At 56.0% G+C, this 26412-nt stretch overlaps 1 protein-coding gene across 20 annotated transcripts in view; it reads right to left on the bottom strand.

Moving 5' to 3' along the window:
• Positions 1-26412, bottom strand: part of NCOR2 (nuclear receptor corepressor 2) — a 244402-nt gene that overhangs the window by 113267 nt on the left and 104723 nt on the right. For 19 of the 20 annotated variants that reach the window (XM_058425856.1, XM_058425868.1, XM_058425870.1 and 16 more), the window contains exons 6-8: positions 25503-25616; positions 16426-16482; positions 9170-9222 (exon numbers count right to left, since the gene is read on the bottom strand). In XM_058425856.1, coding sequence (XP_058281839.1) covers positions 9170-9222; positions 16426-16482; positions 25503-25616 — 224 coding nt within the window. The remainder of the gene's footprint in view (positions 1-9169; positions 9223-16425; positions 16483-25502; positions 25617-26412) is intronic. The other variant, XM_058425865.1, reaches the window with a different exon arrangement.

The raw sequence follows: 26412 nt of genomic DNA, 5'->3' as shown, positions 1-26412 counted from the left end.
GAGAGTAGAGGCCGGAGGTTCTAGAGCCCGTGCCCTGAGGGCTGGAAGGCACCCCCACCCACTGCTGCACCAAGACCCCAGGACCGTCCTCTTCTCTTCCCAGGCCCCTCCCCACAGTCTCCAACACACAAAGCAGGGTGCTACAGCTGGCATCCCAGGGCCTGGGGGGCCACAGCAACCTCAGGGGCCTGCTGTGCACCTTAACTTGCTGTCTGTCCCCAATCCGCGGCATGCAGTGGCACCCGCTTTTCTGGGGAGGGGATCCGCAACTTCTTCATATTCTCAGCAGTGTCCAAACCCCCTCGAAAGCTCCAAAGCTGCTGACTGGGAGCTACACTCTGTCCAGCCCCCGGGACCCCAGCCCCATTGGAAACAGGAAAAGGAGGGAACCCCAGGCTCTGACGGACGAGTGAAGCCTCATGGGGCTCAAGGGCCCTGGAATCCACCTCAGTCCCTGGGTCATTCTGGTGATGCCTTGGCCAGGGCCTCCCCACCTTCCATCAGCCTGGCCCCCACCCCAGCCACGGTGGGCCCCAGGGGTCCTCAGTCCCCCAGGCTATGACCGGCACCCTTCATCTCATAACAGGGTGTCTCTGAGCGCACCTCAGAAGCCCTCAGTTTCCTCATCTGAAATCTATGGCATCGCAGCCTCATCTTCTGTTATTCAACAACTGTTTACTGAGCATCTACTATGTGCCAGGCACTGTTCTAGGTGCTGGGGACGCAGCAGGGAGCAAGACACAGTTGAGCGCTCCCATAGAGATGACACTGACAATAAGCAAGTGACCACGATAATCCTGGATTTGGGAACTTAAATAGAGTGGTGGGCTAGTGAGTGCTGGGGGACGGGGTGTGAGGGGCTATTTTAGATTCCATGGTGCAGAAAGGTCTCCCAGAGAGGATGGCCTTGAGCTGGGATCTACGTCATGAGAAGAACCCAGCTCTGGGAAGATCCAGAAGGAAGGGAACTCCAGCTGGAGGGCCCCGCAGGAGACAGGAACAAACTCTGCGTATCGGAAGCACAGACAGAGGAAGAAGGCGCTGTGGCTGGACAGTGCTGGGGAGGGGCAGAGAGGACGGAGGAGAGGCTGTGAGCAGGACTGGCAGGGCCAGTCCTGCAGGGTCCTGTGAGTTTCGACATGGCAAAGGGTTTGGTCTTTTATGCAAAAGACAGCTGTGAAGGCCGAGAAGCAGTGAGGGCCCAGGGGCCATGAGCACAGCAGCACCCAGATCTCGGCGAAGGCCATCCTCCAATCCCAGAAACCGCGCTGCCCGGGCCATGGCTGATTCCAGTGCTCAGCCAGGAAGTATGCAAGAAGAGCCCAGGGTGCCTTTAAGTCAAGAATTGCCAAAAACAAAAGAAAACAAAAGTCAAAAGGACACAGAACCCAGCCTGAAGGTTTCCAGCTGCCACAGCTAGAACAATGTGAGTGACAACAGAAAGAACCTTGGGACTAGATTAGCATCCCAGGAATAAAACAAATCCCCACGAGTCCATGTGATTATAAACAAATGATTCAATACATCAATACATGGAGGAGAAGGGACAGATCTTTCTTCTAGAGTTCCAATGAATAAATGTCCAAGAAATGAGGGAAACAGAAAATCGTCATTAGAACGCAGTAATCACCCAACCGCCGCCGGCAAGATCCGGGAATGAATGCTAAATTGGTTGGCAAAATTTTAAGGAGCAACAGGAAATTTGCAGTCTCAAAGAATCTCCCCGCAAGTATGTATGAATCATGGCGGTGGCTCCGCAAATCTATATTCCTCCCTCCAGGAGGCGGAGCTTAACTCCCCTCCCCTGGAAGACGGGTGAGACTTGGTGACTCCCTAGTAAAGAACAGAGCAAAGGAGGGATAACTCTAAGGCAACAGGGGATACCTAGGGCAGAGCCCCCTATCATGTGGGCATCACGCAGCCCCCTTACCTCTCTCTGGTCTTCCCCAAAACCCACCATCCCAGTCTTACCAGGAGGAAACACCTGCCAAAGAAAGCCATGACCAGTGATCTTCAAAAGTGCTGGGGTTGTGAAAAACAAGGCAAGGCTGAGAAGCCGTCACGGGCTGGAGACTAAGGAGACACGAGCACAAATGTCACGTGAGAACCTGAATCAGATCCTGGACCAGAAAACAGACGTTGGTGGGGAGACGGGTGAAAATGCAAAGACAGCTGGTAGTTTAGCGGAGGGTCATGTGCCGCTATTTCTTTCTTAGTATTTTGTTTTGTTTTGTTTTGATTTTTGTTTTTAGAGACAGGGTCTTGCTGTGTCTCCCAGGCGGGAGTGCAGTGGCTCGATCATGGCTCACTGCATCCTTGAACTCCTGGGCTCAAGCAATCCTCCTGCCTCAGCCTCCTGAGTAGCTGGAACTACAGGTACATGCCACCATACTTGGCTAATTTATTTTTTGGTAGAGATGAGGTCTTGCTTTGTTGCCCAGCTCATCGCCAACTCCTAGCCTCAAGTGATCCTCCCACCTCGGCCTCCCAAAGTGCTGGGATGACAGGCGTGGGCCACCATGGCAGGCCCCAGTTGTGGTAAGTGTATCTCTGCTGTTATATAAGCTGTCCACATGAGGGGTGCCAGGTGACGTGTGTGTGGGAACTCTCTGGAGTGTATTTGCAACTCTTCTGTTGTACAACGTACAATCTAGCTACTTCAAAATAAATAGTCCCACCTTCCCACAAAAGAAGAGAGATAGAATCCACTTTGAAACACTGTGGTGAGGACCATACAAAATTGACTTTGGGGTTTGCAGGTGGTACACTGCCTAGTACAGGTGGGAATGTCACCCCCAAACCCTCCTCAAAAAAAAACTGACATGTGTAAAGTCCTAAGCCCCAGCACCTCAAAACATGATCTCATTTGGAAACAGGGTCTTTAGAGCGAGAAGCAAGTTAGAATGAGGTCACTGGGGTGGGCTCTAATCCAATGACTTATGAAAAGGGGAAATTTGGACAAAGAGACAGACACACACGGAGGGGAGATGACGCGAACAGACACGGGAAGAACGCCACGCGAATACGAAAGATAGGAGTGACGCATCTCCCAGCCAAGGAACGCCAAGGAGGCCGGCAGCCGCCAGGAGCTGGAACTGGCAAGGAAGCAGCCTCCCCTGGAGCCTTCCAGAGAGCGTGGCCCTGCAGCACCTTGATTTCCAACTGCTGGCCTCCAGTACTGTGAGAGAAGAAAGTTCCTGCCATTTTTAGCCGCCCCGGTCATGGCCGAGTGTTAAGGCAGCGCTGAGAAGCTAGTCCGGCGTGTGATCTTCCACAAACCGCGGTGCCGTCACTGCAGCTGGAAAACGACGCGGTGAGCGTGAGGCCTCAGGGTGATGGTGATGTGCATGCAGCCGTCTGTTCACCATCGATGGGCAGCAGCTGAGGGTGTGAATCTTCCCTGGCTGATCCAGGTTTCCTCCCAAAGCAAGGACACTGCCTGCCACCCAGAGACATCCACGTACCACGCAAGAGGACACATGTCAAGTCTGCAAACACATGTCAAGTCCGCAGGTTGCAAATTGCTCAGTGCACAGGCCAGAGACAGCCTCCGAGGGTGTTGTGTTGGGCTGTGGTGCTTTATTTTTTTTTTTTTTTACTTTTTATTTTTTTGAGATGGAGTCGCTTGCTCTGTTACCTAGGCTGGAGTGCAGTGGCGCAATCTCGGCTCACTGCAACTTCTGCCTCCCGGGTTCAAGTGATTCTCCTGCCTCAGTCTCCTGAGTAGCTGGGACTATAGGCACGTGTCACCGCGCCCGGCTAATTTTTGTATTTTTAGTAGAGACGGGGTTTCACTATATTGGCCAGGCTGGTCTTGAACTCCTGACCTCGTGGTTATCTGCCCGCCTCAGCCTCCCAAAGTGCTGGGATAACAGGCGTGAGCCACCGCACCTGACTGGTGCTTTCTAAAATCCTAAATTCACTGCCAGCACTGAAAACCAGAGGCTGTTCCACAAAAAGCCAAGCCTAAAGCTTCTCTTGAAAACATCGGGCCATCGGGCCACACCCCTTCATGGCCACAGGCTGGGAAACTGAGGCTTGGCTGACCTTTCAAAGGTCGCCGAGCTCCCCGTTCCTCAGCCCCTACCACTCCCTATTGCCTCACACCAGCGCTTCTCACTCAAACATTCCTTCCCACTCCTGGAGGCAGCCACCTGGGGGACTCCTGGTTTATGATGCCCACGTGTTCAACATTCCTCTGGCAAACGTTTTTTCAAGTGTTTATTTTGTTCCAAGCAGTGTTTAGGCAATGAAGATGCAAATAGCTTACTGCAGACAAATCTTTTCTGCTGAGCTTCTGTCCGGCAAACATAAGGACCACAGTCTGTAGGAGAGCTCTGGAGGCATGGGCTAAGCAGTATGTGATGAGTTTGCTGGTAGAGGCATTCATGGGGTGCAAAGAAGTCAGGGTTTAAAAACACACACCCTATAAGGAAACCTAGTCTTGCCATCTGCCAGGACACTGGAGAGGAGAAGCAGGACGTAGGAGGACAGGATAAGGAGGCAGGAATTATGACAGTGTTCCAGGGGAGTCCGGCTGGACCCTGGCTGGGACTGGTCCTGGGGTTTATGGGGTACTGGAAAAGGACAGCTTGGGGCAATCAGGGGAGGCTTCCTGGAGGAAGGGAGGTTTGAGCTGAGGCCTGAGAGAAGCAGAGGAATGGGGTTGGAAGAAGAAAACGAGCAGAGCCCTGGGTTCTAGGGAGGCAGGCAGCGATAGTGAATCTGGAGAGGGCAGAAGGGGTGCTCAGGGAGAGCCTGACCCCAGCTGCAGGGGAGAGGAAGAGGGAGGCAGCCATGCAGGGCCCGGATACCTTGGGAAGAGACTGCGGGTTGGGGTGATGGTCTGATCCTCCTGATCACTGAGTGCCAACCAAAAGCTGTGACAGTGCCAAGCAATGTGATGTGATTTGTCTAAGGTCACCCAGCTAGGGAGGGGCAGGGCCTGGAGTAGAGACCCAGGAGAGGAAGTCGGCTGGATGTGCAGTTAGGACTGGTCTAGGAATTTGTCTGTGTGACCCTGGGGGAGTCATCTGATGTCTCTGAGGGAGACCACAGAGACCTGCTTAGAGTAACCTGGGTTCTGACTGATCCCCCTTTCCGCCTGCACAGCCCTGGGTCTGACAGTTCCCATCAGCCGACCCCCAAATGAGGAAGCAGGAGGGAAGAAATCAGGCTGCGAAAAAAGAAAAACGAGCAACAGAAGAAACCAGCAGGCTTCCAGGCCTGAGGGGGCCGGTGAACCAGGGCAACCCCCGGGCAGGCAGAGGCAGAACGCACCTCAGCGCTGGCTGCTGCTCATCCCCAGGTCCCACGCGCTTTCACCACATCCCACGCGGGCTCCACAGATGCCCGGGAATTCCTGGAGGGTCCTGTCCAGGGTGGGGCCCATCCCTCGATGGAGCCCCCATCTCCTGCCCCTCTGCGGCTGCCCCTGCCTCTCTGCGGCTGCCCCGGCCCTGCCCCAGCCCCACCCCGGTGGTCTGAGCGCTCCCTCCTGCAGCAGGGGACACCAACAGCGCCCGAAGCAGGTGGCGGTGGGAGGGCGGCAGTGGGAGGGCAGCGGAGGCGGCTACGGGCGACTCCAACGCGTCCGAAATCGTCTGTGCAGCAGGAAGTCAAGCGTGAAATTAACTTTCACTCCGTGGCCCCAGCATGCAGACACAGAGAAATTAAAGTGACGGGGCAAGGTCTCTGGGGAGGGAACGACCTCCCACCTCGAAGCAATGACAGCAGCGGGGGTGAGGAGGCTGTGAGCACGGGGGAGGCTGCTCTGGGGAAAGCTGGGAGCCCCACCTGACCCCAGCTGGATCATCATCATGTCCCATGACGGCAGTCACTTATCACAATGTATTTATTCTTATCAGCCTCCCCTACTAGAATGTCGGGCCTCGTTTACTCCTATCTCCTGGAGGCCCAGAACAGTGCCTGGCATGTGGTAGATGCTCAGTAAATATTTGTTGAATGAATGAATGAATGAATGAGTCTGGGTCACTGTAGACAAAAGAAAGAAGAACCAAAAACCCAGTATGTGCTCTACGTGCTGAGCACTGACCTCAGTGAGCACGTCTGAAACTGAGCCCTGGACGGCAAGAGACTTCCCACAGGGACACACAGCGATAGTCAAACAGCCAGGACGAGCTGCGGTCCCACTTGAGGTCCCCGTGTCCAGCCACGTGGTGGGACGGGGCCTGCACGGGCCTCCCTTCCCATGTCCCAGCACTGGACACGAGACAGTTTCTGCAGTCTAGCATCAGCAGAGTCACAAAACATCAGAGCCTGCAAGGAGTGCAGGGTGCAGAGGCTGCCGAGGGCAGCTTCCTGGGCACTGCAGATTTCCTGAACATTATGCACCCTCAGCTTGCATACCTCCCAGTGACGGGGTGCTCACTACCTACCTCAGCAGCTCCTGCAGGGGCCTTCCCATGGTATTCTCGTCCCTACCCCCACGTCCTTTCTCCCTGCGGCCACCAAAGTGAACTTTTAAAACAAAAATCTGATCACATTGCTTCCTGGGATAAACTTCATCACTATTATAAACTTCATCATTATTATTCCAACAGATAATAAAACCATAACTCCTTACCAGCCCCCCGTGACCTGGCCTGTGCCCTCCTCTCCCTCGCCTACCTACCTCCTCGGGCCATGCCAGCCTTCTCTGTGACCCCTGCCAGCTCAGGGAGGCCTTTGTACCTCCTGTTCCACCTGTCTGGGACACTCCACAGAGGTCCACACAGCCAGCTGCTGCTCAGCCTCCAAGGGTCTCCTTAACTATCACGGCCTGCCCTGACCTCTCTGGCTAATGTTACCCCCTCATTTTCTCTCCCATCACCCCACTTACCAGAGTCATAGAATTTTTAAAAAAATGAATGACTGCACAATGAAATTTAATGATAACCACAATGAAATCTAAAAAATAGAAGGGATGATAATTTTAGTAGAAAATATCCAAAAAACTAAAATTATTAGGACAAATCAGTTCCAATAATTTACACACAAAGGTTTTTCTAACAGAAATTGACTACTTACAGTGTAGAAAATCTTAATTATTCATCTATTTGTTTTATATTATATATATATTTTTTTGAGACAGAGTCTTGCTCTGTTACCCAGGCTGGAGTGCAGTGGCGTGATCTCGGCTCACTGCAACCTCCATCTTCCAGGTTCAAGCAATTCTCCTGCCTCAGCCTCCCGAGTAGCTGGGACTACAGGTACACACCACCACAGCCGGCTAATTTTTGTATTTTTAGTAGAGATGGGGTTTCACCATGTTGGCCAGGCTGGTCTCGAACTCCTGACCTCAAGTTATCTGCCTGCCTCAGCCTTCCAAAGTGCGGGGATTACAGGCATGAGCCACCGCGTCCAGCACATCTATTTGTTTTAAATATAAACATGTTGGTTTGTGATTTAATCTGGAACAAATTCAGTGAGGTGGTTACGTATTTAGTCAAAATGTACTTTAATAGACCACAGCCATTCTCTGATGAAGATTATGGGATGCCAAATATAGCACTGGCTTTAATATGCTTATAGTTTTATTCTACTTAGACAAAGATGAAGCAATATCTATTTGCTGGTGTTATCTATATGAGTATCTTGCTCCTCTTTTGTTTAGATTCTATGGCTTTCTTTATTACCTGAAATCAACCACAGTATTCAGCTTAAAATATCACTCACTCTAAGTGAAAAAACCTATGTAAAATCGTCAGTATAATAATATGGCTATCAAAAATTATTATGTCAAAAAGAAAAATCATAACTAGGTATATGAAGGCATAAAGAGCATAAGATAGTTATGTGAGCATAGTACTTTAGATTTGCTGGTATTTTCTTTTTCTTTTTCTTTTTCTCTTTTCTTTTTTTTTTTTTTTAAGAAACAGGGTTTTGCTCTGTCGCTCAGGCTGGAGTAGAGTGGTGCAACCACTCTCCTGAATCCGAGAAGGCCAAGGGCCTCAACTAGCAAGGAGGGATTTTCTAGGCTGCTGCAACAATGAGCAGATGCTGCAGGAGGGTGGCCAAGTGGATCACCTGAGCTTGGACCAGTTGCGCAACTCTGGAGACTACAACAGCAGCGATCTCCCCATCGACTAGTCCTGCACCAGCAGATGCGTGAAAACACTGGGAGGTTTGCATGCTTTCAGGAACGGGGAGCTCACCACTGCATATACACTCTAGTTCCATCCCAGGAACGCTTGAACAATCAGACCAGGCTGAACTACCCACTGAATCAGCTAAACACCTCCCTTTGCAGCCACACTCAAACGCCTTTACCCTCTCACCATGATGAACCTTGAACATTCAACAGCTATGATCCCGAAGAGTCTCACCACAACCAGCCCACCACACGGCCACATGTTCCTCAAGGGGCAAGATCTGCAGCCCCTTTTACCTTTTGAGTTCCTGGGCACTAACATGAGATAACATGCCCTCCTCAGCCCAACAGTCTATGCTCCCGTTAATGCATCCCAAGAAAAAGCCAGGCCCCTTCCAGCTGCCACACCTCCAATGCCTTGTACCCCTCTTGAAGATACAATGCTACCAGCCTCCAGCACTGCCCCACCCAATGGCATGTGGCACTTAATTGACATTTTCTTCCCTCCTAGCATCGGTCTGGGGAAAGGCCCCCATCGTTAGAATACATCACATTGGCCACCTCCAAAGCCTCACGGCCTGGATGAGTGCTCTGATCTGCCCCATAGTGGGCTGTGCCAGAGGGACCTCTCTGTGCAGACGCCAGGTGACTCCCAAACATGCTTATGCCAGAGCCCAAAACACCGGGCCCCCGCCTGCCCTGGGGCCACTCCCCATCTCCAAGCCGGCTGCCTTCTGCCCGCAACAGCTCCCTCCTGCTCAAACAGGATGCAGATGTACAGCCTGAGACCTCTGATCTCTGTCTCTCCAGACCCACCTGTGCACCAGCAGCTCCCTCGCCTGCCCTCCCAAACCCAGGCCTGTCTCCCGAAACCCAAGGGGGACACTCTCTCTGCTCTCCGCCCCCACCCCAGGCGCCACCTAGGACTGTCTCCTGTCCCCTCTGGGAGCACCCGGCCCTGGCCGGGAGCCCCTGATGGGAACAGAGAGCCCAGGCCCCATATCCCATGCAGGCCGCTGAGAGCCTACTCACCCACCCTGCCCCCGCGTGTCTGCACGTCTGCCCACGAGCACTCACATTTTGATGTTCTCATGATACTGCCGGGTGTCGGAGGGCTGGTTGTACAACGGCTGCAAAGGGAGAGAGAGAAGCACGTCAGAGCCCAGCTGGCCACTGGCCACTGCAGAGCCCACCGGTAGGAGCCCCAGCCCTAGCACGGAGGAGCCATCCTCCAGGTGAGGGCTCAGCTGCAGGCAGGCATTAAACAGAACACAGGGACCCAGCACGCTGACCCGGCACGCAGCCCCAGCCAGGAATAGGCTGAAACTGGTTCCTTGGGAACAGCTGTGGGTACTGTGACCACCCCCAACCAAGGTCGTCATGGCTGCTCTGCGGGGCATTCAGCAGCGCTGGCCTGGAAGGGGCCACAGCCCAGAGCACACCAGGACAAACCCACACACACCCCAGAGGTTGGCCCTGGAACCAAATGTGGAAAGCCGCTTGGCTTCCCAGCTCACCATGGAAACGCGCGACCCAACGCTGCAAGATACCACTCCGCCCCCACTGACGAGCAAAAGACAAAAACGTTGAATAATGCCAAGTGTTGGTGAGGTCTGGGGTGACAAGAAGGCTGGCACATAGCTGGTGGGAGCATGGTGTATGGGCACACATCCCCCAGAGAGACAGCAGCCACCACCTGGTAACGAACACCGACGCCCCCGCTTCCGACCCCCGTGCTCCTGCAGATGCCTACTGTGTTCCACCAGGAGACGGGCGCTAGGATGTTCCTACAGCACTGCTCACAGCGGCCAGTGAGAAGCAAGCTAGCCGTCCTCCACCAGAAGAGCAGCGAAGGAGATCAGGACTTGGTTACATCACAAATCCCATACAGCAGTGAGAAAGGGAGGCAGGGCCCACATGTAGCAAGCACAGGGCTTCGAAGAGCGCACCAGGAGACGCAGAAAGCACCGCAGCATCTGTGATGGTGCAGGGACCAAGCCAGCTGCCACGTGTCCCCTTCCAGATGGAAGAACCTTGCTTAGCAACCAAGGGCACAGCCTGGGTTCAAGTCCCGGTTCTGATGCTTTCTAGCTGGGTCTCCCTGGGAAGTTACTTAATCCATCTGTGCCTCCGTTTCTCCTCATCTATAAAATGGGGTTAAACTCATAGGATTTTGTGAAGATCAAACGAGACAGTGCATGCCAAGCTCTGAGGCTGGCACCTGCAGGCTGAAGTGCCCAGAGGTTCCAGTCACATTGCCGCCACCTTTCACGCCTCCCTGTAACCACCCATGACCTTGCTGTGGCCAGTGGAACCGCCACAGACTTAGAAAAAGCAGAGGCCTGAAGATGAGAGTTCGCATTTCTGCTGTTTCTGTCAAAAGAATGAGCCTAGCCTGGCCTGCAGGAAGCGGGCAGAGAGGCAAGGAGCAGAGTGGTGCCACCCAGCCTGGGATGAGCTACAACACCGGCCCCCCGACTCCCTCGCTGGCCACGGAGGTGCAAGAGCTGAGCCCACACCAGCAGAAATGCTCAGCTGCCTTCCAGACTGGTGAGAAACAGTAAACAGTTGCTGCTTCAAGCCTCTAAATGTGGCGCTGCTTTGTTCCCCAGCAGTAGCCACGTAATCATACTGTGTAACTGATACAATCATGCCCCACTGTACAGATAGGAAAATGGAGTCCTTAAGAGGTTACAACATTTGCCCACAGCTGGTAAGAGATGAGCCTGAATGACAGCCCGCCTCTCAGCTCCAGCGCTGGAGGAAGGAGTCTGCTCCCCTCTCTGCCTGAGTCTCTGTGTGTGTATGTCTTTCTGTCTGTCTGTCTCCTTCTCTTCCTGTCCCTCTCCCTCTCGCACACCCATGCACACAGCAGGAGCCTCCCAGGGTGGCCATGGGTGACTATGGTGGGAAGATCAGGTACAGAGTGTGAGTGATCAGGTGGAACAGGGAAGGATGGAGATGTGGAGTTCTGCAGCCTCAGGGCAGGGCTGCAGCGACAGATGGGACACACAAGTCTCTTCCCTGGGGATAGAGCTGAACACACCTCCTGATGACGCCGGCAGAGGGGGACACCCAGACCCCAGCCCACCCATCCCCAGGGAAGGGCCTCTACAGCTCTGCAGAGCCTCACAGACAGTCTTGGCTAGTGACAATGTCGCCTTTCTCCCTGTAGCCCCAGATCCCCTGCTAGGGAATTCACCACTGGGCTCGGGCAATTCCAGGCTCCTGCTCAGCTACTCTCCTGGGGACAGAGATGTCATCCTGCAGCTACCATGGGCCATTTCTCCCCATGCCGGGTCAGGCTCCCCTCCCAAGGTTCTCAACCCTGAAGAGAGGGCAGTTTCCCCAACCTGACCCTGGAAGTTTGAACAAGAGGGAGAAGTGGGCAGAGGAACAAGAGAGCCCACGGTCCGACTCATGCAGAACTTCCCAGTGGAGGGAAGGGGTGCGGTGCAGCATCCCTGCAGAGGGTACGAGTCCTCGTCCCAGGAATGGCAGGGGCCCTGTGAAGATGCCCACGCTGTAACCCGGGCAACCACACTGGCTCCTTTATGTTCCCCACATGCCAATCAAATGCAGGCCAGGTGCAAGCGGACATCACTTAAAGGTTAGGGTTTTGGAAACAGATAGGCCCCAATTTAAATGGTGGCTCCTCCCTCACTAGCTGTGAGCTTGGACAAGTGCCCTCAACACTCCGGCCTCAGTTTTCTCATCTGGAACATGGGTGTAGGTCAAAGAGGACTTACTTCACGGAAATTTTGGATACCCCAGAAAATTTCAGACTTGGTGAAATTTGGTGTTTGTCTTGTTTTGGTTTTAAAGATAGCAAACAGCCGAAGGGGGCCAGAAAGGGGCTGGAAGCCCACAGCACACAACCCTGGGTGGGAGAGGTGGGCAGAGGGGACAGTGCTTCTGCGGCACAGGGCGGGTGCAGAAACGCAGGACCGGCTCCCAGGGGCAGCAGGAGCCCGGTCAGCCTCCAACCCACCGAAGCCACAGGGGAGGGAGGCCACTTCCACTTGGTGGCCTCCTCCCCTGCCCTGTAGATAGGGACACAGACCCTGCTTCTCAAGGTGGCCATTGGTGAGGGGCCCGCAAGGCGAAGGCCCCGAAGGACTGAGGATACTGTGGGGTGCTGCTGCCTCTAAACAGGAGCTGGCCCCCTGGGAGGCACTCACCAGCCACTCCCCAAGGCCACTGAACCCCAGGAGCCCAGGGGAGGCTCTGGGCCCAGAGCCGCCCGGAATGCTGTGTGCCACCATGGCAACAGGCTGAGGACAGCCATCTTGGAAAGTCCAGAAGGGAGTGGGGGGAGGGAGGGACAGTGACATGTCCTGGCAGGTGCATTGCTGAGGGGACACAGGGCCCGAGGGGACTCCCCAACATCCCCCTCACCCTCTGTAGAGGGGGCTGCACAAAGACCTGGCGGCTCCCCAGCCCAGGCTAGCCGGCGTCCCCACGTGGGGCCATGAGGCACCTCCATAGCCACACAGGCCGGGGGGCATGGCTGGCCCCTGTCCCTCACCCCCAGGCCTTATCCTCCCGGGAGAAATAACCCCTGGAGGGATGCACGCCAGTGAGGGAATCGAGGCCTAAATGAGTGCGGAGCCTGGGGCGGTGGGGGCGACACCCAGGAGGCCCCAAGGTCCAGCTCTCTCTCGCTCAGCCTCCGTTCTCCTCTAAAATCAGAGGCACAGCCACTCAGAGGGCAGAAAGAGAGCAAAGGGGAGCAGGTGCCAGACGCGGGGCCCAGGCAGAGATGAGGCACGGTGGTGACTAAGAAAGCCAGCAGGGGCCAGGGAGGAGGCGGCCCCCCTTGGGCTTTGAGCCAGCCAGCAGGGCCACCAGGAAGAGCCAGAGTCCCAGGCGGCCTGAGCTGGCAATAAATGAAGCGTCAGCCCCAGCCCTCAACCCGCTGGTGACACCAGCTTCTTAAAATAACGCCTTGGAACAGGAAGGAAGCAATGACTCAGAGCGGCAGAGAGGTCAGGGCTGCTGGGCACGCCCTCCACCACCACGCCTGCTCCCAGCCTGGTCCGGTCCCCACGGCTGGGCTGGAAGGGCCATGCCCCACCATCTCGGTGCCCCAGACCTCTGGTTAGCACCTCTGGTGCTATTTTCATCCTTTCCAATGCAAATTCCTCCAGGGAGGCCACAGGGATCCGTCCCTGCCGAGGGGAGGGGCGTTGGAACTGCAGCTTCTGACGGAAGACACCCTGGGAACTGGACTCTGTGACCCACAGCACCTGGGTCCTCAGGCTGTCCCTGGCCCAGGCTTCTGGCACCCAGGTGGTAGACAGGCCCCTGCAGAGAGTGCACCATGCAGCTGCCTCTGCTTGGAGGATGCCTGTGGCCACTCGAGCCTGGCAGATCTGTGCGGAACTGGCCGGCCGCTCCCCCAGGGGCTCAGCGCACCTCCACGCCTCATCTCTTGCTGTGTGGCCCGGCACAAGGCACTCCTCTTGCTGAGCCTCATCCAGAAAATGGGATGGCAACAGCTCTATGAGGCGCCCTCCCTGTCCCCACTGACTGGCACCAAGCCAGGGGCCTTCAAGAGTCCAGACACTAGATCTTAGCCTTCTGTGCCATCAGCCCTGTGGAAGCCTCTGCTCTGAGATCCCCAAGTGGGAGACAACCCTGTCCCCTTGTCTCCAAAGAACCAGAGAAGACTCACTGTGAGGTCTTTGGTTCCAAAGCTTCTGACACCAGCAGCTGCCCACCCCCATCTGCCCACAGACTCCTGCAGACAGGGGCTTCCTCGCCTGTGTTCCTCGGGCCCTAAGACCCAGGGGCCACCAGGCCCTTTCCCCCAGGAGGCCCCCGGGGACCAGTCAGGAAAGGGGAGCGGGAGGACCCAGAAGTCTGGAAATGGTTGGGAACTTCATCCAACCCTGCCATCCCCATTTGGCAGAAAAGGAGAAACTGAGGCAAGAGGCAGCTTACTGGTGGGGATGTAAAATGGTACGGCCACTTTGGAAAACAGTTGGGCAGTTCCTCAAGGGGCTAAACATAGGGTTAGCAGAGGATCTAGCAATTCCACGCCTAGGTACACACCCAGGAGAAATGAAAACGTACGTTCACATGGAAACGGCACACTAATGTTCACAGCAACTTTATTCACAATACCCCAAATATGCAAACAATCTCATGTCCACCGACTGAGGAGTGGGTAAACAACACGTGACCTACCCCTACAGTGAAATATGATTCAGCCACAAAAAGGAACGAAGGACCGACCCACGCTCGACACGGATGAACCTCGAAAACATGATGCTGAGTGAGAGAAACCAGACACAAAGGACCACATATTGCATGATTCCATTTATAGGAAATGTCCAGAATAGGCAAATCCATAGAGACAGAAGGGTTGCTTTTTGAGATGATGGAATGTTCTAAAATTGACCGTGGTGACAGTTGCACACATCTGTGAATACACTAAAACCCACTGAACTGTACACTTTAAATGGGTGAATGGCATGCGTGTGAATTGTACCTCAATAAAGCTGTTTACAAAACAAAAAAACAAGCAAGCAGCAGCTGCTACTGCTGAAAACTTCCCCAAAAATCACTTCCCGAGAGAAGCACGACCCCAGGCCAGAGCTCACCACCCAGATCGCCCAGGCCCGAGGATGTGCCCGGAGGGGGCAGAGCCCTGAAGGGGCGGGGGAGCCCGGCGAGGTTCCTGAGTCCAGCCAGGTGGGCAGCTGGGCCCCGCTTCTGAGCTGGAGGAGTCCTTGCCATCTCCTCCCTGCTTCTGCCTTCTGGGCGGGCCTGGGAGCCCGGGGCTTGCAGTTCCTGAGTGGCCTCAACAGACGGACCCCGGGCTTCGGGGAGCTCTCACTGCAAAACTCAGCAGCCTGCAGAAACTTCAGGGGGAGCAGCTCATCACCAAATTGTTCACAACTACTGAGCACTTCGTAGGGGCCAGGAGCTGCACTAGGTGAGCCTTTAATGGGCAGCACTGCCTTTAACCCTGGGAAGACCCAGGAAGGAGGCCCTAGAGCCTCCGCCTGTCCCAGATGAGCGAGCGCTGTGGTACTGGGAGGTCAGCCCCTTTCCTAAGGCCACTTGGCAAACATGCAGTGGAGCTGAGTTTAGATTGAGGCTCTGAAGGTGTCAGACTTCTGTTTCGTTTTTTTATGAGGCGGGGTCTCACTCTATTGCCCAGGCTGGAGTGCAGTGATGTGATCGTAGCTCACTGCAGCCTTGAACTCCTGGACTCAAGCGATCCTCCTGCCTCAGCCTCCCAAGTAGCTGGGACGACAGGTGTGCATCACCAACCTGGTGAATTTTTTAACTTTTTGCACAGACGAGGTCTTGCTATTTTGCCCAGGCTGATCTCAAATTCCTGGCTTCACGCAATCCTCCTGCCTTGGCCTCCCATAGCGCTGGGATTACAGGTGTGAGCCACTACACATGGCCGAAGGCATAAGTCTTTATCTGCATCCTGGGCGCACTCACACGCACACCCTAGCCCACCATGCACACAGAGACTCTCCCTCATCCGGCACACATGTGGGTAGCAGTATGCCTTCAGTGCCCACCACGGCCGTCCATGCTGACCAGCTCAGTGGGCACGGATGGCTGTGGGGCAGGCAGGGGCTGTGGCCCCTTCTCTGAGGGCTAGGGCTTCTGCATCCACCCGTCCTCAGCCCAGGGACTCCAGGAGGCCTGGGGCCTGCTTTCCAGCTCTGCTGCTGACATGGCATCTTTCCGCAGCAAAAGGACACTAGTGACAGCCATCATCATCATCATCATAGCTAATGCTCAGCACTTACTGTCTACAAGGCAGTCGCCGCACCTGACGTTGGAAAAATATTAACATAGCTCCTCCTCACTGTAACCCAGTGGGATAGGTGCTGTAAGGATTCCCATTTTACGGATGAGGAAGCTGAAGCACAGAGAGGGTAACAGACCCGCTCAGGGTCGCACCGCCACGAAGTGGCGCACCTGGGAGTAGACCGAGATCGTGTGACCCAGAGAACCGGCTCTCCGCGCTCAGCCGGAGCAAACGCGCCGGCCTACAGGTGTGTGACTCTCCTTACAGCCCGAGCGGCCGGGCTTCACGGTGTGCACAGGAGTGCGCAGGTGGCCCCGCAAGCGCTCGCTGCCAAGACTCCCCACCCCCACCCAGCCCAGCCAGGCCCGCCCACCCGCTATCTGCCATCCTCTCACCAGGAAGGTGGGTTTCCTGCCTCCTCCGCGGACGCCGCCTGGGCAGCCCTTGGCAATAGATGACTTCCTCCTCCACCACGCCCTCCCGCCGCCCTGCCCACCTCTCCAGCCACCCCCGCCCTCCCCGCAGCCCCTGACCCTGCACCCCAGCTCACCAGCTCCACCTGGGGCCCCAGGCCTTCCAGAATCCGATGTGCAGCTTCGGCCTTCTTCTGCAGGGTGATGGCGAAGAGGAGGAATTTTTTTAAAAAACAAAAAAACACAGATTATAAATAGAGGCTTCCCGGAGCAGCGGGCACCTGCCCAGCCCAGCACAGCATGCCGATCCTCAGCACGGGGGAGGGAGGCCCAGGGCCCCCTGCACGCCCTCCCCAGGCTGGAAAAAAACACAGAGGAGCCTCAATACCCCCACAGCGGCCCCAGCAAGCCAGCCAAGTTTCGATTTTAGCAAATGCGCGGGGTCCACTGAAGCCTGCTCCAGGGCAGGCGCGCAGGCCTCGCTCCCCCAGGGCCCAGCGACGTGGGCACCGCTCCCCACCAGCCCAGCCGACACTGCCAGCCCTGAGATGCCTTCCCTCGCCCTGGAAGCTGGTTGGGTTGTCTACAATTACCTCAGAGCTAGTGCAGCCAGCGAGGGAAGGAGGAGGAGGAGGAGGAGGGAGGGTGAGATAGAGGCGCTCAGAGATACCCTTTCTAGGATTCTTGTGTTTCACAATCATGTGATTATTTCTGGGCTGCCCCGGGGCCTCCCCGCCTCCTCCCCACTCACAACTGGAGACTTATTAGGAAAACAGGAACATGTGGTTCAGGGCTCGGTGGCTGCTCCGTCAATGGGCTGGACCTCCAGGCCCCCACCCCGGCCCTCAGTGTGAAGGCAGACATTGTGCCTCGGCCAGGCCCACCAGCCCCCAGCCTGGGACCACCAGGGTCCGCTCAGAGGAGGCCTGGAGGGCAGCCCAGGCCAGCCGGGTACAGGGAGGTGGGGGGCGGAGGGGCTCCTGAAGATGGTTTCATGAGGGCTGTGGCAGAGGGCAGGGGCAGAATTTGGGTGGGTTTGGGTGCCCCCTGCACCAGGCTAAACTGCATGCGCGCTGGCAAATGGGTGCTCACAGGCTGGCACGTGGGCGAGCCCCTGCTGTGACTCAGCTGCATTGGGGCAGCCACTCAGTATTTGGCAAGGACTAGGCGGACAGGCCGCAGAAGTCACCATCACCATACTGAAACTGTCCCCAGTGACCCCAAACCAGATTGGCCAAAGGGAGGTGACCCCAAGCCCTGGGAAATGTGGCTGCCAACAAAAATTTGACGCAGCCTTTGCCAAGATCTCCTCGCAGGGCGGAGGTGCCCAGGCTCCCCGGCTGCAGCAGAGACAGGAGCGCGTGGCGGGCCAGCATCACTCCCCCTCCCCAGCCCCTGGAGAAAGACAGCAGGTATGTAGGTGGGCTCAAGCTGGAACCTAGAGCCCAGGGCCCGGCCCACTAAGAGCAGAGCCATGCTCTTGGCCACCTTCACGCTGAGCCGAAACCCCGAGACCTGCAGCCTCAAGGTGCGGCTGGGGGCCGGAACAGCAGGGGAGAACTATTACAGCGGTGGTCACTTCCCCAGGCACCTGCCATGAGCCAAGCGTTGGGCATGCAGTGTGTTCTTAACATGTCAATCACGCATAAGCGCCATGGGAGGCACACACAGGAGTAGCCCCATCTCACAGATGGTGAAACTGAGGCACAGAAACAAAACACAGGGAAGAAGCCCTTCTTATGACCTCCAGGATCCACGGACAGAAGAAGCCAAGGGCCAGGTCCCACGCAGGGTCACCCCTAGGCTTGGGACTAGTATTTCCGGTGGATGGGGGCAGACATCACCCGGAGAGTCAATGTCCCAGCCACACCCTCAAAGCAGGAAAGAGTCTCCCCTGGGGTACTGAAGATGGGAAAACCCCTAAGCCAGGCCCAGTGAAGGACTGGGTATGGGGTGGCATGGGGGCAGGGCAGCTCCCAAACACTGGGACCCAGGGAGAGACATGGAATGAATGAGACCTGGCGCCTGCCTGGAATAAAGCCAAACAATGGCTGTTGGTTAAGAGCAGTAACAGCAGATTAGTATGCTCAGGCAGAGAAAGGTATGTGTGAAAGTGGGGCACAAGTCACTCTCCCAGAAAGGTAACAGGAGGGATATATAGGCTGGGTTTTGAGGGATGAATAGGAGTTTTGTGTATCATCTGTGGGGATCAGCAGCAACTTTCCATCTAGCTAAAAGAGTGATACCAATGGAAAGCGCCAAGCCACTAGAAACTACATGGCCACACAGCTAGCACCTAGAGAGCAGGGGGAACTCCTTCTTCACCTGCCAAAGCCACAGGGAGCCCCACCTCCTCCTGTCTCTCTGGGGTGTTTCCTCCACCTCCTGCCTCCACATCCCCTGCTCCCAGTGTTGGGTTTGTTCCCACTCCACGGTCTTCTCTGGTCCTGCTTGTCAGCTTCCTGGGGAGGTGGGCCTGTGGGGCCCTGTCCCAAGATGGGCTGGCCTTTCTCAACACACCTGCCCAACATCTGGGAGTCGACTGCGCTCTAATCCTCAGCAATCTGAGTCTCCTGTCTAGCCTCAGTCTCCCCATTCACGAAACGGCCACACTCACCCAGGGTACCAAACTCCCATGACTTCTGCAAGGATGTTCTACAGGGAGCAAAGTGACATGCATGTCATCCCTTCCCTCTTTAAATGCAGAGGAGACACCCTCTAGAACGTGGCATGGCTGGGGAACGTGGATGCAGGCCACAGATTCAGCCTCATGCCAAAAATTCCCTCTCACCTCCTCAGCTGCTGTCTTCCTGCCATCCTGAGCACCAAATCCAAACTCCTCACCAGGGTCAACAGGGTCCCAGCCCTCCCAGGACCTTGACCTCTGCTGGCCCCTCACTGTTCCCTGCACACTGAAAGTCACTACTGCCTCTGAGCCTTTGCACCTGCTGTTCCCTGCCTGGAATGCTGTTCCCCACATCTTCACATGCTCTCGCCTGCCTCTTGCTCATGTCTTGACTCAGCCTCCCCTCCCCAGAGAGGCCTTCCCTGACCCCCCGCAGCAGGGCGGCCCACCTCCCTCGACCAACCACTCTTTTCCCCACCTGGCTGTCTTCACAGCACATGCGGTCAGGAGTAAGGGTCTGCGTCCCACGGTTTATCTTACTGGCCACCTCCCCCTGATGAGGACTCCATGAGGAGCAAGGTGCCTGCTCTGTTCTCTGCTGCACCCACAGTGCCTGGACAGCGTCTGGCTCACAGTGGATGCTCAGGAATGGTCTAAATACCTGGAAATGGGGTGGGGCTGGCTCCCTCGCTCAGACTGTCTCTGGGGCAAAGCATTCTTGTACCCGCAGGCTCTCCGGTCCCAGCCCAGAACCCTGTCCTCTCTCCACGTCGCTGCAGCTGGCCCAGTGCCTCCCCACCTCTCCACCAGGACCAGAAGAGGCCAGTGCCGGCCATCAAGCTGCTATCATCCAGCAGGGCCCAGCACAGGATTGAGGGCAGCAGGCACTTTCTCCAGGGCCATGGGGGAAGCAGTCTGCATCCCGGACATGCCCGGTCTTTCCAAGGACACAGAGGCCTCTCTGCCCCCTCCATAGAGGTGGACGACAGGGCAGGCCCTGTCTCCCTGCTCTCCAAGCCACAACCAGGATTGCCAATCCTCCCAGTAACCTGTTTCTGGGGTGCAAGGGCTACCCCATTTTACAGATGGGGAAATTGAGGCTCAGAGAGGACACCTGGATAGGAGGTCACCAATCCACACAGTTCTAGCCAAAATCCCAACCCCTTCCCACCTGAACCTCTCCCACCTAGAACATTCCCCAACCCCAATATTCCCATGGCTGATATCTGCACATCTCCTCGGCCCCTTTGGGGGCCACCTCCCGACACTGGCTCCTGGCTGCCCCTGGTCCTGGCAAACAGCAAGTGCTCCAACAGGAGCTCCTGTCTGCATCTTCCCCATGCGGGCCCAAGGCCCAGCTTGCAGGGGACGCCAGGACACCCTTGTTAGAGCTGAACCAACTCCACCCAAGGGTGGCAAAACTCAGGGACTGCTCCAGCCCAAAGGAGGGCTTCGGGGTGGGCTGCCACCTGCCGGCTGGGAGGCTGGAATTCAGGGGACTCAGCCCCACCCTTAGGGAGAAGGGAAACAGGCCTTTCTCAATCCCGCTGAAACCCGACTGCCCCCACGCACATCCTCCCATGTTCCTGGCCTTTGGGGGCCGAGGTCTCTGCTCTGATCATGGTGGGTGGGGCTGACGCCGCAGGGGAGGTGGCCAAGCCTGAGAGAAGCCACTGCCCAAGCTCACCTGGCTCTGAGAGGAGAGGAAAACCTAGGGACTCAAGCCAATGAGGGGCCCCGCTCACCGTGGCGTCCACCCCCTGTAGGGGCTCTCACCAGGCAACTGGGGGTCCGGGCAGGTTCTCACTCGGGCAATGGCACTCCTGCAGAAACTCTGGGTCTGTGTGGCCAGGCCTCCCATGCCCAAAAAGCCTAGGAGCTGGCTGGGGCGCACAAGTCCTTAGTCACCTATGCAGATGGGTGCACGGGAGCACCAGACCCACGTCACCAAGTGCACATGCCAAGATCTAGGAACACACAAAGACATACGCACATGTCCACACGCCAAGGCGCATGCACATACTCACACACGTGCACCCAATGAACACATGACGTAACCACACCCGCCCCACACACGCCATCTCACGCACATCCATCTGTACACACATGCACACAGCCTAACGTGTGCCCATGTGAACACATGCGTATGCATACAGGCGCACAGATGCACGAATACCTATATACATGCCTCACATGTGCCAATTCGTGCATGAATGTTCACGCATGTGCACACAGCACCCACAGGTATACCTGCACACATATACACACGCACCCACGTGTGTATGCATGGATGTGTAAGTGCACAGATAACCACAGGCCCCACGTGCTGACTCATATACACTTATACACATGTACACACAGCCATCCAGAGGTCCACACACATACACACATGCCCACATACACACACACAGGTGTGCTGTATCAATGCACAAATCACCACATGCTCGTCCCACATAAGCCGACTCTTACTCTAAGTATTCACATACAAGTATGCACAGCCATCCAAAGGCACACATGTATGCTCACACATACACATGTGTATGCAACACACATACCACACATACATCCACCCGTATACGCACATTCATACCCACAGGCACACAAACCACACATGCATCCACATGCGGCTCTCCTCTAGAGCAGAGAAACAGACCTGACACTGATCACTCCCTAGCCTCTCCCCTGCCTGGAAGCCCCATCCTATTCCCTTCTCTACCACACTGGCCTCCTCATCTGCAGATTGGGGGCAGCACCTACTCACCCAAGAAGCTCTGAGCCCCCAGTCCTGCACCCAAGCCCCTCCGCTGGCTGCAGCAGTGCCTCAGGGCAGCGGCCTACCCTGAGCTTCAGCTTCCTCATCTGCAAACAGAGCCCCATGCCCATGAGCCCTGTGCAGAGCTCTCCCAGGGTGTGTGACAAGCAGGAAAAGCGGCAGGTCAGAGGACGTGTGCAGCAGCTTCGCGGGGCTGAAACGGACAATCTGAAAGAACTCCTGGACCCTGGGGGGCAGTTTTGATGACCAGGTGGCTGGGCACGGAGGCCAGAGGTGGGGGCCTGGCACAGGATGCTGGGGCCACAGGACGGGGCCTGAAGCACTGCTCTGAAAATCTTGAATCAGGGGGTCTGATGCTGGGCCCTACAAACGAGCATGAGTGCCAAAACCCCCAAAAGCCCCAAGGGGCTTCACGCTCACGGTGACTGTTGGTGGTATTATTCTTCTTTGCCCTGCTCAGTCCCAATCACACTGTGCACACGCTGAGTCCTAATCACATCATATAAACACTTTCCTTTAAAGACGCTTAAACTGGAAGACAAGGACTTGCGTCTTCTGCTGATTTCCGCATTATTCAGCAACTGGGGTTGCTGCTTCCATCAATCCTGCCTCCTCCCCACCTTATGAACGAGCCATCTACATCTCCATTGGAAGCAGCCTTCTACCTTTCCCCAGTCAATCTAGCTCAAGGCCCGTCTCCCCTATGAAGCCCACCCTGACTGTTCCCCAGTGTCCTGAATTCCTACAGTACCGCAACCTGTGCTGCACAAATGCCCCTTATGTATCCACACGTTGCTAGTGCTGCCTGTGTGTATGTTTTATCCAGATTCCAAGTGCGTGCCTTGTCCCGGAACCAACAGGCTCCTACCTCGTGCCCACCACCTTTGAAGATCAAAGGAGACGCCAGTCCCCTCTCTGGGACTTGGCCTGTGCCATGCCCCTCACCCGAATGTCCTCCTTCTGGCCCACCCGCTGCCTCCAAGAAGCCTTTCCCAGCGCCCACTTCCAGGTCACGCTTCTGCCCTCCTGGGCCCGGGCCACCCTGTCTGCTGCTGCTCTCAGGCTGCAGCCACCCTGCTGGCTGCCCCGCCATCTGTGCACACCTGCCCGGCCCCCGCCCACGCAGGCAGCTCCCAGGAGGCGGGGAGGCGGGAAAAGCCTTGCTCAGCGGGTGCCTCACCAATGTGTTCCGAATGGATAATGAGCCAGACTCCAGCACTCAGAACTGTCAGGCGGGCCCCGCCCGGCAGGGAAGCTGCGTTTTCCGGCTGGCTCGACGTTTAGAGACAGACCCTTGTCCTCCATCTCTCCAGGAACCAGCAGGGAAGGAAGGCGGATTAAAATTTAATCCTACTGATCCCCCAAGGGGCGGTAAGTCCTGGCTGCTCCTGCCAAAGGCAGCTGGGGGCCTCCCGCACATTAGGCTGCAGACTTTGGAGGCTCAGAGACTCAGCCCAGGCAGAGGGTCCCCATCAGCCCCCACGCCCCCAAACCAGAGGCCTCTTCCACGGGCCAGAGCTGGCCACCCGTCCCCATCTCCCCTCCCTTCCTGCCGCCTGAATATTTGCACAACAATTATTTTATGTGCATCTGCTGTGTGGTGAGCACCGTTTTAGGTGCTGGAGATACCACTGGAAATAAAAGTGGGCAGGAATAAAATCCCTGCCCTCACGGAGTTTCCATTCATAACAAACAGAATAAATAAGTAAAACAGAAATCATGTCCCACGGGGACAAGGGCTAAGGAGAATCAGAAACCACAAAGGAGGAAAACCGGTGTAAGCCCGAAAACTCTTTTTCCTGAAAAAAGGGTTTTCAGTATTAAGTAGAGGGTTGAAACGGGTCTTGCTGAGAAGGGGCCACTTGAGCAAAGATGGAAGTGACAGTATGAGCCTTGCAAGGAGGGGAGCTCCAGGAAGAGGGCCAAGGCACTGCAGCAATGTGCTGGGCCACTGACTTGGCCTCCACAGCTGCTGGAGAGAACCGTGCCTGCTCTCCAGCAACGATCAGAGAAGGCAGGTAGAGGTGACACTCTCAGGAGCCCTGCCCATGTCCCCTCCACTTTGGGCTCCTGGAGCCACCTCAATCTTAGCTCCAAGTTCCAGGCTCAAAGCTCACTTGCTCTGCAATCTCAGGGAGGTCTCCTTCCCTCTCTGAGCTTTGGTTTCTTGATGAGCAAAAATGAGAGAATAATAGTAGTTCTACTAAATGCAAATAGTATTCTATTAAATGCACAAGGTAAACAAACACAAGAAGAAATGAGAGCTATGATAATGACAATTAATAGCACCAGCTGGCACTTCTTTGGTGCCAGGCACTGTCTGTCCTAAGGGCACTAGGAAATTACCCCTTTAATCCCCACACCAACTGTACTAGGTGATGCCATCGTTGTCGTTGTTTTAAAGCTGTGGAGCATGAGGCACAGGAAGGTTTAAGTATAATGCTCCAGGGTCATAGAGCCAGGAAGTGGGAGAAATGGGATTTGAACCCAGGATGCTTGGCTGAAGGATGTGTGGCCCCTTGGCTCTCCTATGACTGTTACTAGCGGTGCTTGGGGTGAGGGGCCAGGGTGTGGGAGAGTGAGCCGGGCACACAGTTCCCAGGCCCCAAACAGGCTTGTCTCATTCTGCATGACATCGCTGTTTCTGGAGGTGGAGGCTTCTCAAACCGGTTGATCCAGTAGTTCCCTGCCTCAGGCTGCCACTGCAGGCACCCACCACTTGACTCGAGGCCTCCCCACCCCCACCTCAACTCTGAGCACTGATTGGCCAAGGAAGATATTACAGAAGAGGCAGCTGGGAAGGGTGGCTGGGGCTACGGGTAGGAGGGGAACCAGAGAAGCCAAGGCAGGGACAGGAGTTTCCTCATCTGTCACGCTTCACAAGGACCAGTCCCTCTCTGGGCCTCAGTTTCCTCTTCCAGAAAATAAGGGAGGGGATCAACATCCACAGATCCTGAGTACGTTTAGAAAAAGTCGACTGTAAATCATTAAAGCCCTGCTGGTAGTGGCTTGACTGGGAAGATGGGGAGCTTACCACCTCACCAGACACAAGGTTCCACCTTGGGGGTGCACAGACCCTTAGGGTCCAGCCCCTGGAGACACTGCTCTGGGCACCCCAAGCCCCTCCACCAAGACCAGACCCCCTATAGCTGCCCGCAGTGGGATCCCCATGGGCCTCCACAGCCTGCTCCAGACTCTGTGTTTCAATCATCTCAAAGGCCCCTTCGAGGGCCCAGTGCCAGTGGAAGCCAGTGCTGAGAACTCAGGCCCTGTGGTCTGACACAACATAGGTTCAAATCCAGGTCCAATGCTTCCTAGCTGTGTGACTCTGGACAAATCACTTAACCTCTCTGGGCCTTAGGAAAATGGAAATGATGCCTCCACCTTCCAGGACTGATGGGAGGGGCTGTTCCATGGAAGCTCACTGCTGCTGTCATAATGTCATTATCTTTTGCCTTAAAGGGATTTCTTCTGCATCAGCACCTAAAGTGGCAGCCCCTTACCCTTGGCCATCAGCTGGACCCTGGTGCTCTCCTGGAGCCCAAAACCTCTGTTTTGTGTTGCATCCTGCTGACCAGCCACAGTCCACACCCATCTGCGTGTCTGAGCAGAACAGCCCAGAGGCCACACCAGGATGGCTTTCCACCGGTCACCTTCCCCCACCCACTCATAAACCCTGTGTTTCTGGGGGAGAGGGTGGCGAGGTCCCCTCCCCATTTCGCAGATGGAAACACTGAGGCCCGATTCATGGTGCCCCCTGCGAATCGCCTCATGGCCAGCACCGGGGGGCAGCAGGCCAGAGTGGGGACACATACCCGGTTCTCGTCGTAGATGATCTGCACCAGGCTGCGGTGCTTCGACTCAATGGGCGGCGGTGACACGGGCTTCTCAGGCTCGGGGGGCTTGGCAGCCTCCTCCTCCAGCTGTTGCTGTGGGGAGAGGCAGAACGTGAGGGGTGAGCACCCCAGCGGGCGGAAGGAGGGCTACAGCCCCCAGGGTGCGGGGAGGCCCCCTTGCAGCCCGGGCCACGGCCGCGCACAGGAAGTCAGGCTGCTACCCATTTCCTGTGAGTCACCCCAGGGACTCCGCACCCGGGAGAGGCCCCAGCTCCTGGGCCAGCTGCAGCCTCCAAGCTCCAAAGCCAGGTTCAAATTCTGCCTTCGTGACTTGCCAGCTAAGGAAGCACAGCCAAGCAGCCTCACCCTGCTAGGCCTCAGTTTCCCCATCTGTAAACGGGGCTGATTGCCGTGCCGCCATTCTGACTGTGGTGAGAACTGAATGAGTTACACAGGCAGGAACAGTCGGGCCTGCTGCGAGCCGGCATTATTACCCATGACAGCTCCTACAGGCAACATCAGTACTAGGACAGGGTGCGCAGACTCCGCAGCTGCACTGGCCAGACTGGAGCCCGACTCCCACTCCTACTTACTGCGTAGCCTTCAGAAGCTCCTGGACCTCTCTAAGCCTTACCTTCCTCTTCTGGAAAATGGGGATAAAAGAGTTACTACTCTAGAGAGCCAGTGTGAGGGTGAAATGAGCTGATGATGGGTGCAAAGCACTCAGCACCTGACACACAGGCAACACTCCACCCACAGAGCTCCTCATCACCCCATCATCCTCATCTTCATCACCCCATCACCCTCATCCTCATCACCCCCATCATCCTCATCACCCCCATCACCTGCATCCTCATCACCCCCCTCCTCCTCATCCTCATCACCCCCC

This window comes from Hylobates moloch, unplaced genomic scaffold, assembly GCF_009828535.3.
Source record: "Hylobates moloch isolate HMO894 unplaced genomic scaffold, HMol_V3 SCAFFOLD_12, whole genome shotgun sequence".
NCBI lineage: Eukaryota > Metazoa > Chordata > Mammalia > Primates > Hylobatidae > Hylobates > Hylobates moloch.
Note: the sequence above shows the minus strand (reverse complement) of the source record. Positions and strands in the feature narration are given on the sequence as shown.